The sequence below is a fragment of the Anopheles marshallii genome, chromosome 2 (genome assembly GCF_943734725.1).
Source record: "Anopheles marshallii chromosome 2, idAnoMarsDA_429_01, whole genome shotgun sequence".
Classification (NCBI taxonomy): Eukaryota; Metazoa; Arthropoda; class Insecta; order Diptera; family Culicidae; genus Anopheles; species Anopheles marshallii.
The window spans coordinates 77,555,279-77,569,564 of NC_071326.1; the positions used below are offsets into that span (position 1 = coordinate 77,555,279).

Consider the following 14,286-nt stretch of genomic DNA (forward strand, 5'->3'; position numbering starts at 1 on the left):
TTTTGCTGAACTGTTTTACCATTTAAAAAACTTTAATCTATTGCAAAATTTAAACATTTAATAAACTAAAGAAATAATAAAGTAGCATTTAAGTATTCGATCGTGACGGTTGAATTTTCATTCGCGTTACTATCGAAATGTTTGTAGGATGATTCATACCGTCGACATTTCGGCAAAGGGTGGACAAACGGGAGGGCAACCCCCGTGTTGCGTTGGTGTTACGACTTTCGTCTAGGTGTAGGTTGCGCCCGACCGTATGATCGAATTGTGTCTCGGGCGCACATTCGCGGGGCGCGTGTTTCTTTTGAAAAAGTGGGCTGACTTTTCCATTTCGAAGCATCAAAACCCACCCAACCGTGTCTGAAAATGTGCACCCCACGCACCTCCTCTAGCTCTCTTTGTGTCTCGCATCTTGTTTTGAAAAATTTGGTTTAAATATTTAACATTAAACATTCCACGGAACCATTTGGTATCCACAAATCCTGCCATACAATTATCAGAGAAGTAAATATATTCTACTTCATACATTCTTATGCAATCTTAGATTTAATTAGAACAAATCTCCATTGAACGGAGGACCTTCTCTAAATGATTGAATTGCTTATAAAGCATTCCATTCTGGACGCTTTTAACTGTTTGGATTCCGACTAATAATTGATTGCTTTTAATATCAACATTGGATGTAAAAGAAAATAATAACACATCGCTTTGCATCATTTAATAGACAAGCTGAACCATCTCTTTCCAGGAAGTACAAAAACATTCACAAACGCACGCGAACACACTTGCTAGAAAGCTCCAAAATGGCAACCCAACGCCTGTGTCGTATGACGAAGAAGCTACAAACAAACCACCCTCCCTTGACAAGTTTATCTTCCAGGAATCTGTCCGGTGGGTGATGGAATAGGAAAATTCCACACAATCGAAATAGAACCCATGGAAAATGGCAAACGAAGCGAACGTTTCTACTAGCGCGTACGATTCACTTTTATTATGTCTCACCCAAATGAATCCACTCACTCGAAATGGAAAGCGAAGGGAGAAGAGAAGCCCGATGGTGCGGGTGCGGGACGAGAGCAAACAAATTCAGCACGCGTCAAGTTGGGACACGTTTTGCGCTTTGCATCCCGAAAGGTGAATGTCTATATTTTGTCAAATTTTCTTCGTTACAACGAAAAAACGAATCGTACATCCAAAGCGGTGGTGAATGGAAGAGTCGAGAGGAACGGAGGTTTAGGCCTTTTTTTTTGCTGTGTTTGCTGTCATCAAACAAAAGCGGTAGGACTTCTGGGAAATAAGGTCACCGAGACCGGAGAACAACGCATCGGGGTTTCATTTCACTCTATTGCAAGGCTTAATTATAAAGCAAAAAGTAATGTGTGGTTGGGGAAATGCAAAAAGAAGCCGGAATTGTGAAGGATGTTTTCGTTATCACTTAATTGAAATTAAAAATAGAAGATGTAAAACCGACAATTCCAAGCAAATAGTTGAGATTTGCTGTTAGGAAAATGTAGAAAAAAATAAATAAAAAAAACCGATATAATGTTTTTTTAAGCAAAAAATTAAAAAACGAAACCTGAAAATTTGCAAACTTTACATGAAAAAAAAAATAGTTGAAGATGAGCAGTATAAACAAATACAAAAAGCAAAAACGGAAAGCGAAAAAACAGAATTAGCAATTATGCAAAAGATTTCCAACAAATTATCATTTAAATTCAACAATCGGAGAGAGAATTTCTAATTTCAAATGATAGGCATAAAATGGCTGGAACAGGGTGTTAATAGAGAAAAAATAAAAAGGATAAAAATAAATAATGAAAAAATGATCATCTTAAAATTAAGGAAGAAAAAGAGAACAACACACATGAAAATAGCAAAATACAAACGAAACAAATATAATAATTCATTCAAAACAGATATAACACACAACATTAAAAGAAGAAAAACGTTGAAATTATACAGGATAAGCAAATAAATAAAACGAAAAAGGAATTAGAGAAACAACCAATCAACAGAACGGAAGAAACGACTGTATGTAGGAGCCCACCATTTCTTCTTCTGCATCACACATCTATCTTCTTTCTATTGTTTCCGGTTTGTAACACACACACACACCCAGACGACAGCCCGATTCTTCCAATTCCCAAACGACCTCGACACGGGTGCGACCAACACAGTAAAGCCGGAAGTTGATGGAAATTAGACAGAGCAGAAAGGGAATTAACGGGTGACGGGTAGGGGGGGAGAAAGGTCGCTTGTGTTTCCGTTGACAACACATGAATGGCCTTTTCACTCGGGCTGTGTGTTCGCTGTGACTCGATGGACCGGAGCCAAGCGGGAGGCGCAAAAAGGGAAAGCAATCGAAAGGCCAAGAAAAGATGATGACGGTACCGGCCGCAGCGCTGTGGGAATAACTGCCGCAGCGGAAACGCAACCATATGATTTTCTTATTGAATCGTTATGTTCACAGCAGCAATTTCGGCCACAGAACGAATGGGGCGTGTGTGTTTTACTCCCTGTTTTTTTTCTGGTGTCAGTTTCCTTCTTGTACGAGCGCCTTAACATTGGAGATACTTTGTTTACCGGTTTTTTTTTAAACAAACTAACAAAAAAACCGTTATAAATCATCGTTGAAATTAAATGCTTTGGCGTGCCGTGTGTGCGTTTCTTCTGTTCTCGGTTGGACCAGACCCAACCCATTGCATTAGCTGCAAATGAATGATTTGTCCGGTCCGGTTTTACGAGCCGGGCAAAATTAATTAACCAAACACAAAAAAGTGCACACACAAAAAACGAAATTGTAACAAACTGTTCCAATGGGAGAGACCCACACACAAAAACGCAGAGCTGGTGTTTTGACGCCCAACCGCGTCATCGTTCGCTGAGTGCGTGGACCGGATGAATCCAATGAAGCGAACTGTGGAATCATTCTGGGTCTGGCGGAACTCTTCGTCAGAACAACGGGCGGATGACCCAACCGTGCCGCGTGTTTAAAGGTACGAACGAGCGTCCCACCAAACTTGCTTTCGTTCCCCCAAAACCTGGAAGGGGTGAGGGTGGTGGGATGGAAATGTTCTGAAGAAAACGAAAATTGGTTCCCCTTTCTCTCTCGCTCTGTAAACAATCTCACATTAGTTTTTTTTTTTTGTTACAATCCAACAGCCTAAACACATGCGGCACAGATATACACACCGTGTGTGCGTCGATGTTGGATTTGTTGCTGCGTCTGCTGGCGCAAAGCGAAACAAAAGCACACACAATTGCGAGCGAGATGCATGACCGACCTTGGAAGAAAAACCTTTCGCCCCATCCGCTCCTCTCGAGTGGGGGTGGTTTGAAATTAGGGTGGTGGTGAAGAAGAAGAAGAAGGGGAAGGAAATTCGAACCGGGAACATGTGTGTGCGTGTAAACTTTCACCTCACCAGTTGGGGTATCATCATCCTCCCACATGGTCCCCCTTCGCTTCTTGTTTTGGGGGAACGGGGGTTGCGAAGGGGGGAGCCCGTAGGAGAGGGGGGGGTCTGTGTTTCCATCTTTCATCGGATCGATGTTTGTTCTCGCCCCAGCGCGGCACACGATCGCTTGATCGATTGGGTGTCGAGAAGTCGAATGATCAAGTGGCCGATGGTGGAAAATGGTGAAATCTAATTGTAATTGGTTTTGGTGCAAGGACAGCCACCACGCACTGTCTGCACAGACTGAACAGGAACCGGGAAACAATTAAATTCAAATTGAATGAAATATACAACAATTAAAACACAGTTGATTGCTTTCTTGCTGTATAATGTGTGTAAACATATCGTTTCGTCTCTTTTCTAAGACACTTTTAAGACATCTGTTGTTACATTTCACTTATCAATTTAGTAGTGTCATCTTATTTTCATTTAACATACAATTTCCAACTGTTCTCTGAATGATTCATACAATATTTCATCAATGAATAGTGTGGAATGAATCTGTTTCATGAGCTCGATTGAACCTTTGAAACGAACGAATGTCTTAGAATCTCACTTTTATTCATAAATTTCGTAGGATTTATGAATCATTCATGTTGAATGATTTTAAGCTTCTTCACCAGTTTAGTTTTGCTGTTCCAATAAAACGTTGCCAACAATTTAGCTGCAAACTTGACTTGAACTTGAAGCTTGATGCTAAAATCATGTTCGTAAACCGCTCGAAAGGCTAAAGAACAAATAAATAAATACAACGACAAAAGTGTCACACCCATGTAAACAGAACAGCAGGCAACAGTAAAGTGTAATTAAATCCGAACAAGCGTCAGTTTATAGAATTTTAAATCCAACTGCGAGTGGTGCGACGAGAACGTGTTAAACACATTCCGACAGTGTACTTTTTTTTCTACCGCCCTCTCACCAACACACCATCAAAACAGTGCTAGCAAGCGCCAATCAAATCACCACCAACACGCACACACGCCCGAAACGATAGTTAGAATACAAGCAAAACAAACAGCAACGAAAAGACACTTCCAACTAGCAGCAAAAAACTCATTCTCGGCGTTTTGATTTGTGCCGTGAGGAAACATTTTCATTCTAAGTTGGAGCAGGATGGGTTGATGAATCGTCGGGCGCGGAGATCGGAGTGAGGGTCGGGTTGTTTTCCGTTTATCGAAGGTGATTGTCGCGTTTGCATCCGGTTGATTCTTCCTCCATTCATCGATGACGGTTCGCGTCTCATCCCAACCCATAAGCGCTGATGACGATGACGATGTCGAAGAGCGTGCAAGGGGTGGAAGAGAAGGAGCAAACGTAAGGCAAACGGGGGAAGCTACTATAGCAACGGAACGCGAACGCGACCAACTATTGAACAAAAAAAAAAACTTCAATCTACACTCACACACATGCCAACGGCAAGAGAATGGTGCGCTTGCGCGTCTTGTTGTATAAGGAACATAAGGGAAACAAAAAATTCCTCATCAAAGTATGCGTTGGTAAAATCCGCGCCTGTGTTGCCACCGAACAAGGTGACGAACAGCAAACAAGCGAGTAAAAGAAATAGCGAGAAGGAGAGCTCTCTCTCTCGCGAGCGAGAAAGCAAAAAAGCCAATCCACCGAGATGAGCTAAAAGAGCTGGCCAAAGGATGTAGAAGGTTGACAAAATGAAGGGAAGGAGAAAGGAGGGAAGGTCGTATAAATGGGGAAGAGGGAGAGAGACGCCGCTGTATTTCAGTGTGTCGAATTTCATTCATGCATTTTCTCTGCCCACACTGTTTCTTCAAGCGTACCTTTTTCTCTCCCTCTCTCTCTCTCTCATTCTTATAACACGCACACACAAACACAACATACAAGCGCTCTCCCTTTCTCTTTCTATCCGTTCGTGCTGACACGATATTCATTCAATATCATCACCATTTTGCTGTTCACAACCGATGAAATCACGTTTCAGGCGATTTTGTTGTTGTTTTTTTTGGCTTGACTGCTTTTAAATTGTTTCCCGAACCTAATGTCATCTCTCACCTACGTCGTGCTGTGTGTGCACGGGTGCACGCACTATAAACGGCAACAAGTGCTTCACCGTCGGGAAGGGGGCGAGCGAAGGGCGAGAAGCGGTAGGGGCTCCCACGCTAATCGAATCAATTTTCAAACGATTTCGAACGAGAGAATCGACCAACTCTGATCTTGTGGCTGTCATTGATGACAGTAGAATAACGAAAAAAAAACATACTGACATTTGACAGATGTAATGAACCAGTTGATGAACGTGCTGCCGGATGAATGATGCATGCTCGAATGCAGTTGTCAAAATATGAGATTTTTCAACGTAAAGTAATAATAATAAACAAATAAAAATAAATGGCCATTCCAAGCGCACCAACAGCCATCATCCAAACAATGCGAACGGATGTGCGAATGGGACATTAAAACCGTTTAAATTTATTACTTCCCGGCTCTTAATTAGTTAGAAAATCTCTATTTTCACTCCAAACCAACATCGTGCCCCCTTTTACGGGAGTGAAGAAAGACAACAAAAACCCTATCAAACACCGAAAAACCGTACGACCCGAACCCTGACTCACACACAGACCCGCGGACGCAGGCAGAAGCGCGCATGTGATAAGGAAGTTATAAATAATACCCCCCTCCGTGCTCCGCTCCCAGAATGCTCCCAGATCGAGAGGGCGGATGACGGAGAGATGGTTTGGCACGATTTGGCCGGTACACAATCGCGGTACAAAATCGAAAACGTCACCTTCACCGACTCGAGGTTTTGGAGCGACTTTCGTCCGGTGGACGTGCTTGGATGATGATTGTGGGCAAGGCACCAGCAGCAAACGATCAACATCCAGGTTCGATAAGAGACGGCGGCACACAACGTTGGCGTCCGGTCAAGCCAATCGAGAGTGTGTGACGTCAAACATGGCTTGGTTGCGCTGTGCCTACCACGTACGGCTTTATCACCCAAAATTTACACCGTCACCTCCAGATATACGTTGGTTTAAGGCATCAAGTACGCTGCAGTTCGCGCAGAACGTCACCACTTTCTTCTAACTCGTCTCAAAAAGTTCTCAAAATCTACAATGGAATTCTGGTGTAAAATTTAATAGTTTCAATGCCAGTAGTATCTACTCATCTACTCTTCTTCTCCAGTTATTGGCGCACAATTTCCAATCTCTACAACACATCACTTGCTCTTGCGCCACATCGAACTCTTCCTGTGCCGTCTTCTTGATAAACAAACGAAAAAAGCATGGTTGCACACAACAGGAGCACCACATGCACCGGACAGCAGTGTCACCATCGCTATCAGCACAATCTGCTTGCGCTCTGTTTTTGATATTGCGCGAACGGAAGTACACGGTTTTGCGCAATCCGGAAATCCGCACTAGAAAGACGCCGGACAGTGCATGGGTGTACCGCACCGGAAGACAATTAACGACATGATTGGACGACCGCACACAATCTTATCACTGTTGAGAGAGTGAGGGATCGAAGAAGTTATTGTGGAGCAATCAGTCTCGAGTGGAATTCTTTAAAATGAATTGATTTAAGGTAGCAATTGACGCTCATTTTTATGGAATCTATCATGTAACCTTGGTGTGTTGTATTAGATTACTGCAAATGTCATGACTGTATTTATGCGCGGGGAGTTACGATACCTTCAATCGGTTCTTTTCTAATGCGTTCTGACGTACGAAGGTTAAAGAGACTGCTAACTTTCAATACTAACTGGCAACATTAAGTTACTCTGCGTGTAACCAGGATTTTGTGGTAAAAGTTCTTGCTGCTGTATTAAAATCTGACGGTTAATATAAGCTGGAACATGGCATATCAACAAAAAGTACAGTATCTATCTATCAGTTTCAGAATCGGAGTAGTCTGAACTCCAACAAGGTACATCTGAACTGCTATAACTATTAAAATAATCAAATTACTTATTAACTTTTACATTAACGGTTAGATTTTTGGCCAAGTTGCTCAACAAATGTCAAAACAAAAGTTACAACTGTCAAACTTCTATCACAAGGAAGGCTCATATGTGGAGGAAGCCTTCAGGAAAATAAATTGGAGTTTGATCAAACAAGCAATTAAAAGAATTGCATTAAAACAAAATTAAATGTTAGAAGAAATTCTTCAAATCCCAACTTAGACCACCATGAATGGCTATATAGTCAGCTGCCTTAGTATATCGAACAAATATCACTTTTTGCTTATCAACTGCGCGTCGGTCAAATAGTACAGTCGGTAGTGCATTTCGCTCAGCAACACACCCCATCTGGGTTCAAATCTCAAAGGCAGCCATTGTGAGTATTTTCACTTTATATGGACATTTTGTTATCTAATAATGTCACACATATTAAAAAGAGGCTCGTGTTGCCACCGTTGTTTCCCGTTGTATGTAGGAGACCCGGCACTCTCCTAGCTTCCAAACGCCGCTTATTTTCAAACAATTCTCAACAGGCTTTTTGACACTTCATTTACAAGACGAAACAACTTCAGCTACGGAATTATCACTTAACAAATCTTGTCCCAGAGGAAATGATCCAATCGAGAAAAAACGGTATTGAATCCAAAACTACTACACCGCTTAGGTAAATGAAATATTACCCTTCCCACCATCTAACCGGCCGGACACAAACGACGGCCCACGGGTTGGGTTGTCCACACACACGCGCGGCCCACATGTGGTGGACATGTAATATCTCCCTGCCGGGGCGGAAATTGTGATCGTTTCGAAGGAGTTTTTGAAGATGGAGTTGTGTAGTGGCCCGACCCCGGGGTGGGTATATATGGTCGCGCTCGTAACGTTTGGGACGCCAAAGTCCGAATGAATTTTCAAATGACACCCAGGCAGGCAAAGAGGCGATGGGAAGGCTAACTTCTGCCCACGACTGGTGGAGTCACCCAGGGAAGGGAACCGTGTAAGGTTTCGAGTTACGATGGCCTGGTTGAGAGCGTCTGTTTAGCATACACGGGCCGGCGTTATTCATTTTTCACTCGCTTTTTGTTGCTGTTGTTTCGTGTTTCGCAGCAACACGGGCTAGTAGTGGGTTGGTCGGGACGGTCACGGTACACTACAGTGTACTCCGATTTCTACCGAACGGGACCACAGGTAAGTTTGTGCCGGGTATGTGTGTGGGTTGCAATGTTATAAAAAAATAATCATTCCGCAATCGGTCTGGCCTACCAAACGGTTTTATATCGACTGTGTTACAGGTTCGGAAATGCGGCGCTGGTGACATGCCACTAACGTCACACGTATGAATCTAACCTACTAATGATCACCTTGTCGTGACAAAAAGTGTCATTAAAGAGGGTATTACACTGTGTAAGTGTAACAAACTGGCCTAAAGTTCACGAGACTCGCAAAAGGTTCACTCGTAAAGTTTCACAAAAAACTCTAAACTTTATACAAAATTATCTTGTTTATGAATTAATTATCAATTTTCAAATATTAAAAGTTGTCGAATATCAGAACTGTGCCGAATGTACCGATATTGTGCCGATTTTCTTACAAATTACATTTAATAATGAAGCATTATCTGTCCTTACATTTTCATGGATCTTTTAACGTGCAAAGAATTGATCTATTTTTATGTTTTTTAATTTTCAAACATAACCAAAAAACTCTACGTACGACGATAGGAAGTTCATCAAAAACTAAAGGGATCTATAATGTTGTAGCTTCAACGATGCCTTCTCTAAGATGTCCGCCTGCAGCAGCAGGTTGCCTGTCACAGGTGCCACGGTTGTCACCTGTGGGTCAAAGCAGTTGTCCGATTAAAGGATAAAAACCCTGAAAATAAAAACTTCTTTTTCCTTTTTTTGTTCTTCTTCCTCTTCTTTTATAACGACCTACTAGGTCATGCCTGCCATTCCTGGATTGACCAGACTTATTTTACCACGCAGCCGAATAGTTAGTTCTTACAGTGTTCAATTTCAATAAAAACTTGTATTTAGTTTCCGAACTTCGTTTTCATATTTCAACCTTTGAAACCGCCTGAACGTAAACACGCTCACCGATTTGGCATTCACTAAATTGTGCACACGAGTTCCATATGTAGTTTTTTGCGATTCGATAAAGTTGTTTGTGTGTTTCACTATCAATCTTACCGTTTATCTTATTCGTTTGTGCGTATTCAGTATGTTCTGTTCGTCATTTTCTTTCTATTGTAAAACCCTGTAACAACATACATATTCCGATTCCGAGCACAAGTTAAGCTCTGATTTTCCTCCCTCGGAAATGCAACAAACTCTACTTTTCTCTCTTTTCCGCTGCAAAAGAACGGTATCCACTAAAAAAATGTGATCAAAATTGTGCAAAGTGAACACACGTTTCGGCACCGCGTATCCAGTGTTTTCATTGTTTTGACAGTAACCAAAATGTTCAGATCCAGCAAAAAAAAAACCGCCACCGCGGGAGACGAGAATGCGACGCGACACGATGATACACATTTTTAGTAGGCCGTGACGATTTAACCTGATGGGTTTTTGTTTGGTTTTTATGTTATTCAGCTCCAGTTGCCACCAATCCCCATTTGTGTAGGACCACCCCCCCCAATGATGTGCGGTAGGTTTTGTCTTCTGCGTGGGTTTTCCTTTAAAACTTAAGTGGAAAGATGTTGTTTTTTTAGTTTCAAATACCGTCTACGGTTGGTATTTTGTTTTTTTTTCTTCTCGCTTTTTCCATAAATTTACCGGTGTCCATAAACAATACCTTGAGCGCGCCGGTGTGGTGTGGAGTGGTTTCCCTGCTTTGCAAGTTGTACAAGCAACTTATAAACCGATCGTGAGGTGGGAGGGTAGATCGCTGGGTGGCAACGGAAGGCACTCGAACCTGAACAACGCGGGATGGGGGGGGGGGGGGGGGGGGGGTAGGTTCGGTTGTAATGGGGGTGGTGGGTATTGCGGACGGTTGCTTTGAATATTTATGAATGACTTATTATGTGTCTCTCGCATCGATGCATGTGAGCCAGTGCCATTCGGTGTTTGTGTGTGTGAGTGTGTTTGTGAATGTGTATGGGCTCTGTTGTAATCATTTCTTCACACTGCCAGCCTCCACCATTCCGTTGCCAAGATTCTCACCCCTCCTTACTATATGTTCCATTCGTGTAACTCCATTCATAACCCCCATTCCATGGTGTTTTTTTTTTGCTGCCCCCCAACACACACACACACACAACTACCATTCCACTTTGCATCCGTTTCCACCCCTTGCCATTAACCCCTACCCCTTCCCCCTAGGTACGATTACGCTTCGCTGGACAACGCCACCGGTATGCGTTTTTTTTTTCCTTTGGTTTCTTCGGCATGCCCGTGTGCTCTTTCTTTCCCCTCCAATGTTTCGGGTGCACGTAAGTGCGCAAAATGGGTGGTTCGGTTCGGTTGCACACACGAAAAAAAAAGCCCACGGGTGGGCGAAAAAGTGCACCGAATGAAACCGGGGAATTCGAAAAATGACAACCGAAGGGAAGAAGAAGAAGACGGCTACCAACGCACAACCACACACACCGGAGGAAGCGAACATGAAAGACTCCACTCGAATCTGAAACGATTCGTAACGAACGGCCCCTTCTTGGGCTGGACTGCGTAAGATGGGGACGTAACGGAACGAAACCGCTTACCCGCGCGTTCCACACTCCCCTTTTCCCTTTAAGGTGACATTACCCCCCCCATTCCCCCGCACCGTACCCCCAAAACAGAGTGGGAATTCTTCCGTTTTTGCTCGATCGCAAATGATTTTGCTTCCCTTTTGCTTCTTGCTTTGCTTCGCTTGCTTTCCTTTTGCTTTTGCACACACAAAATTCCCATACCCATCGGTGCCGTGCGCGCGCCCGTATCGAGTTGATGAAGTGGGTCTTTATTTTGTTGTTGTTGTTTTTTTTTTCGTTCATACAATAGATCGTGGCGAGCAACATGAATGGGAAGCGCAAACCCGCGCACGCAACCGCGAAATGAATGGTGCACAAGCGGACGACACCAGCAGCGGTGTATGAATGAAAACCGTTTGCGCGTTTGTGTGTGAATGAAAACGTGGCGGGGGAGAGAGGGCGGCAGGGAGGAGATAGGGAGGGTGGGTTGAATTGAACTGAGCGCTAAAGCACATTCAAAGTGGTTGCTAGATTGTAGTGCTCTCCACTTTTTTGCACTACTGATTCATTGATTGCAAAGTTCAACTCATATGTCAACCTTCGCTAACCGAGGGCAATAAGGTAGTGTAACAATGTATTCTAGAGCCACCCGCAAACCCGCATGGGTTTGTCTGTTTTTCAGCTTCTAATAGTGTGCAAAAAAGGAGGACCTCAATAGATACAATTAGTAGCTCGAAAAAGAAGCGTAAACCCTCTTAGAAGGCATGAAATTCACTGAAAAACATTCTTCTTCTTCTTCTTCTTCTTCTTCTTTATCGCCACAACAAGAGAGTGGGGGAGTGGGGATTTATCCACATCAGGAGTAGACTGTAAAAATGTTCTTAATTCTTCTGAGATTCGTGAATCTTCAAAGACACATGAATGTTTGAAGATGAGAATTTATCAATTCTCAAAGATCAATGAATCATCAGAAGAGAGATTCAGAGCTATTCGTTCAGTTCAAAGATTCTTTCAGACTTATGGATCTGTTAACTTTCAAAATATTCAAAAAGCTACGCCATTTCTGGTCCGGATGGGATTTCAGAGCAGTCTACCAAAGCATTACCGGACCGCCCCTAATGCATTGCTAATAGATTAAAAAAGCCGAAAAACAAACGACATTGTAACAGGAGTTGAGATACAAGGAAATTCGACGTACATGGATCTCCGTTGCCGACTGTAATAGTTTATCTGCGAGACAACCTGAACATGTGTCTGAGCTGTGCTATAAAACGACGCAAGAAAAAATCATCGGCACAAAAACCATACTACATTGTACGAAAGGGTACGAATAAGGGTGAAGATGTGCGAAACAATACCAAATTGTTTTCCGGTCGAAAAAGACAGAAAAGAACCGAACAGCAAAGATGGGTTTCTTTTTTCTCGTGTATGTCCCCTGTGATACGGCCAAACGGCCCCTCATAAAAATAAAATCAAAATCCAACACGGAAAGGAAGTGTTCTTCCGATCCACATGGCAAAGACGGAAATACCTGCCCATCGCCGTTGCACTGGAAGGAAACGACAATTCGTGTCCCGCGTGAAGATGACGATTGAATATACAAACGCCAAAGCGACCCGTTTCCGGCGGAACGCTAAACGGGAAACGTTTGCGCGTATCGCCGTCGAACCTCACCGCCGTGCAGCGTAACCGTCGGCCTGCAGTGTGACTCGTGCGCTGCGGAAACCGCGTCATGGCGTCGTGGTGTCGACCTATCCCACACAAAAAAAAAACCGACACGGAAAACCGATACGGCGAAGAAAGGAAGACAGAAACCATAAAATCATCGGTGGCCCTTTTCTGGTCCGCTACTGCTGCATCGTTTACATTCGCTTTAACGATCACTTCGGAATGTTCTCCGTGCGAGCACTGGTCCCGCCAGCACTGTGCGAAGCGGACGCTTTGCGTGTGCTTTGTTTTAATTTGTTGACCCAATGGAAATTCCGATGCGTTTACTTTACACAGCCCGATGGGGCACGGAGAAGATACGGCCGCGTGTCTCCGCCTGGGTAATCACAATGCAATGTGATGATTTAAATTGTTGCACTGACTTTAAACGAAACTGGACACGGATATCATACATATCCGCGATATTTACGACATGTTTTGCGAGGAACGACATACAAGAAATGGGGGTTTTATCGTTCAAAACATTCGTTCAGTATGCTTTCAACGGTGACTAATCCAAACCCCCATCCCCCCCTAAAGTTTCTCGAGTCACTCGAGGTCTTTAGACGTCGGACGTTTTAGACATGCTGGGTACTGATGAAGATGCGCAACCCAGATGAAACAGCACCAGTGGTCACGTCTCTCGCTCGCACGCTTTACAAAACGCGGCGTGATTCATAATGCGCGGCCGGACATGAAATGCTTTTAGTAGCTAAATACACGATCCGGACACAACGGACCTGCGCATACGGGTTCGCTTTGTTCGTACACTAATCCGGATGGCAGTAAAGATTTCGAAATCTAAAAGTACATGAAGCGTCAGAACGGTGGTTAATGGAGAGTGTTAGCTTACCTTCGAGACAGACCACCCGGCAGCCATCTTGCTTGAGCTTGCGGTGCAGCACATTAATCGTGGTATCGTTACCTCCGGCGGCCGTTGCCGTTGTTGTCGATATTAGGCCGGAACTTCCGCCACCGGTTAGTAGGGCGAGATCTTCACGCCCACCACCATCCCCGACCGGTTCGTTGCTGTTGTTGTACAGCACGAAGGTGCTCTCCTTGTAGCAGGACAGGATGCGCTCCTTCAGATCGCGGCACTTGATCGTGGACGTGATGTCGATCTTGCCGGCCGCAAACCGGCGCAGCATGATTGACGGTATGGAGAAGTTAACCGCCGTCCGGATGTGGCTTTCCGTGTACTCGTGCGAGCTGCGGCAGTCCAGTATGATGAAATGCTTCTGCGACTTGCGCAGTGCCGCATGCAGCTGCTCGCTCGTTATCATCTCTATATCGTGATCGGGCATTGTGTGTGTACGTGTGGTCGATGTTGGACTGGAAAGCCTCTGCCTGTCTTCGCCGTTGCCTATCAAGTTTGCCGGTTCTCGTCCTCCCGGTACCTTCGACTCTGTATTATCGCTTATCGCACTTTTGACACTTTGTTTGTTTACCTTTTGCTGTTGATGCGCTGCACCAGGACCGCATGCACCTTCTATCGCAGTACGCGCGGATACGATTCAAAGCGGAACATT

At 43.9% G+C, this 14,286-nt stretch overlaps 1 protein-coding gene across 1 annotated transcript in view; it reads right to left on the minus strand.

Annotated features, from left to right (window-relative positions):
• Window positions 1–14,061, minus strand: part of LOC128719783 (dual specificity protein phosphatase Mpk3) — a 28,287-nt gene extending 14,226 nt beyond the window's left edge. The window contains exon 1 of the mRNA XM_053813420.1: window positions 13,611–14,061. Coding sequence (XP_053669395.1) covers window positions 13,611–14,061 — 451 coding nt within the window. The remainder of the gene's footprint in view (window positions 1–13,610) is intronic.
• Window positions 14,062–14,286: the final 225 nt, after the last annotated feature.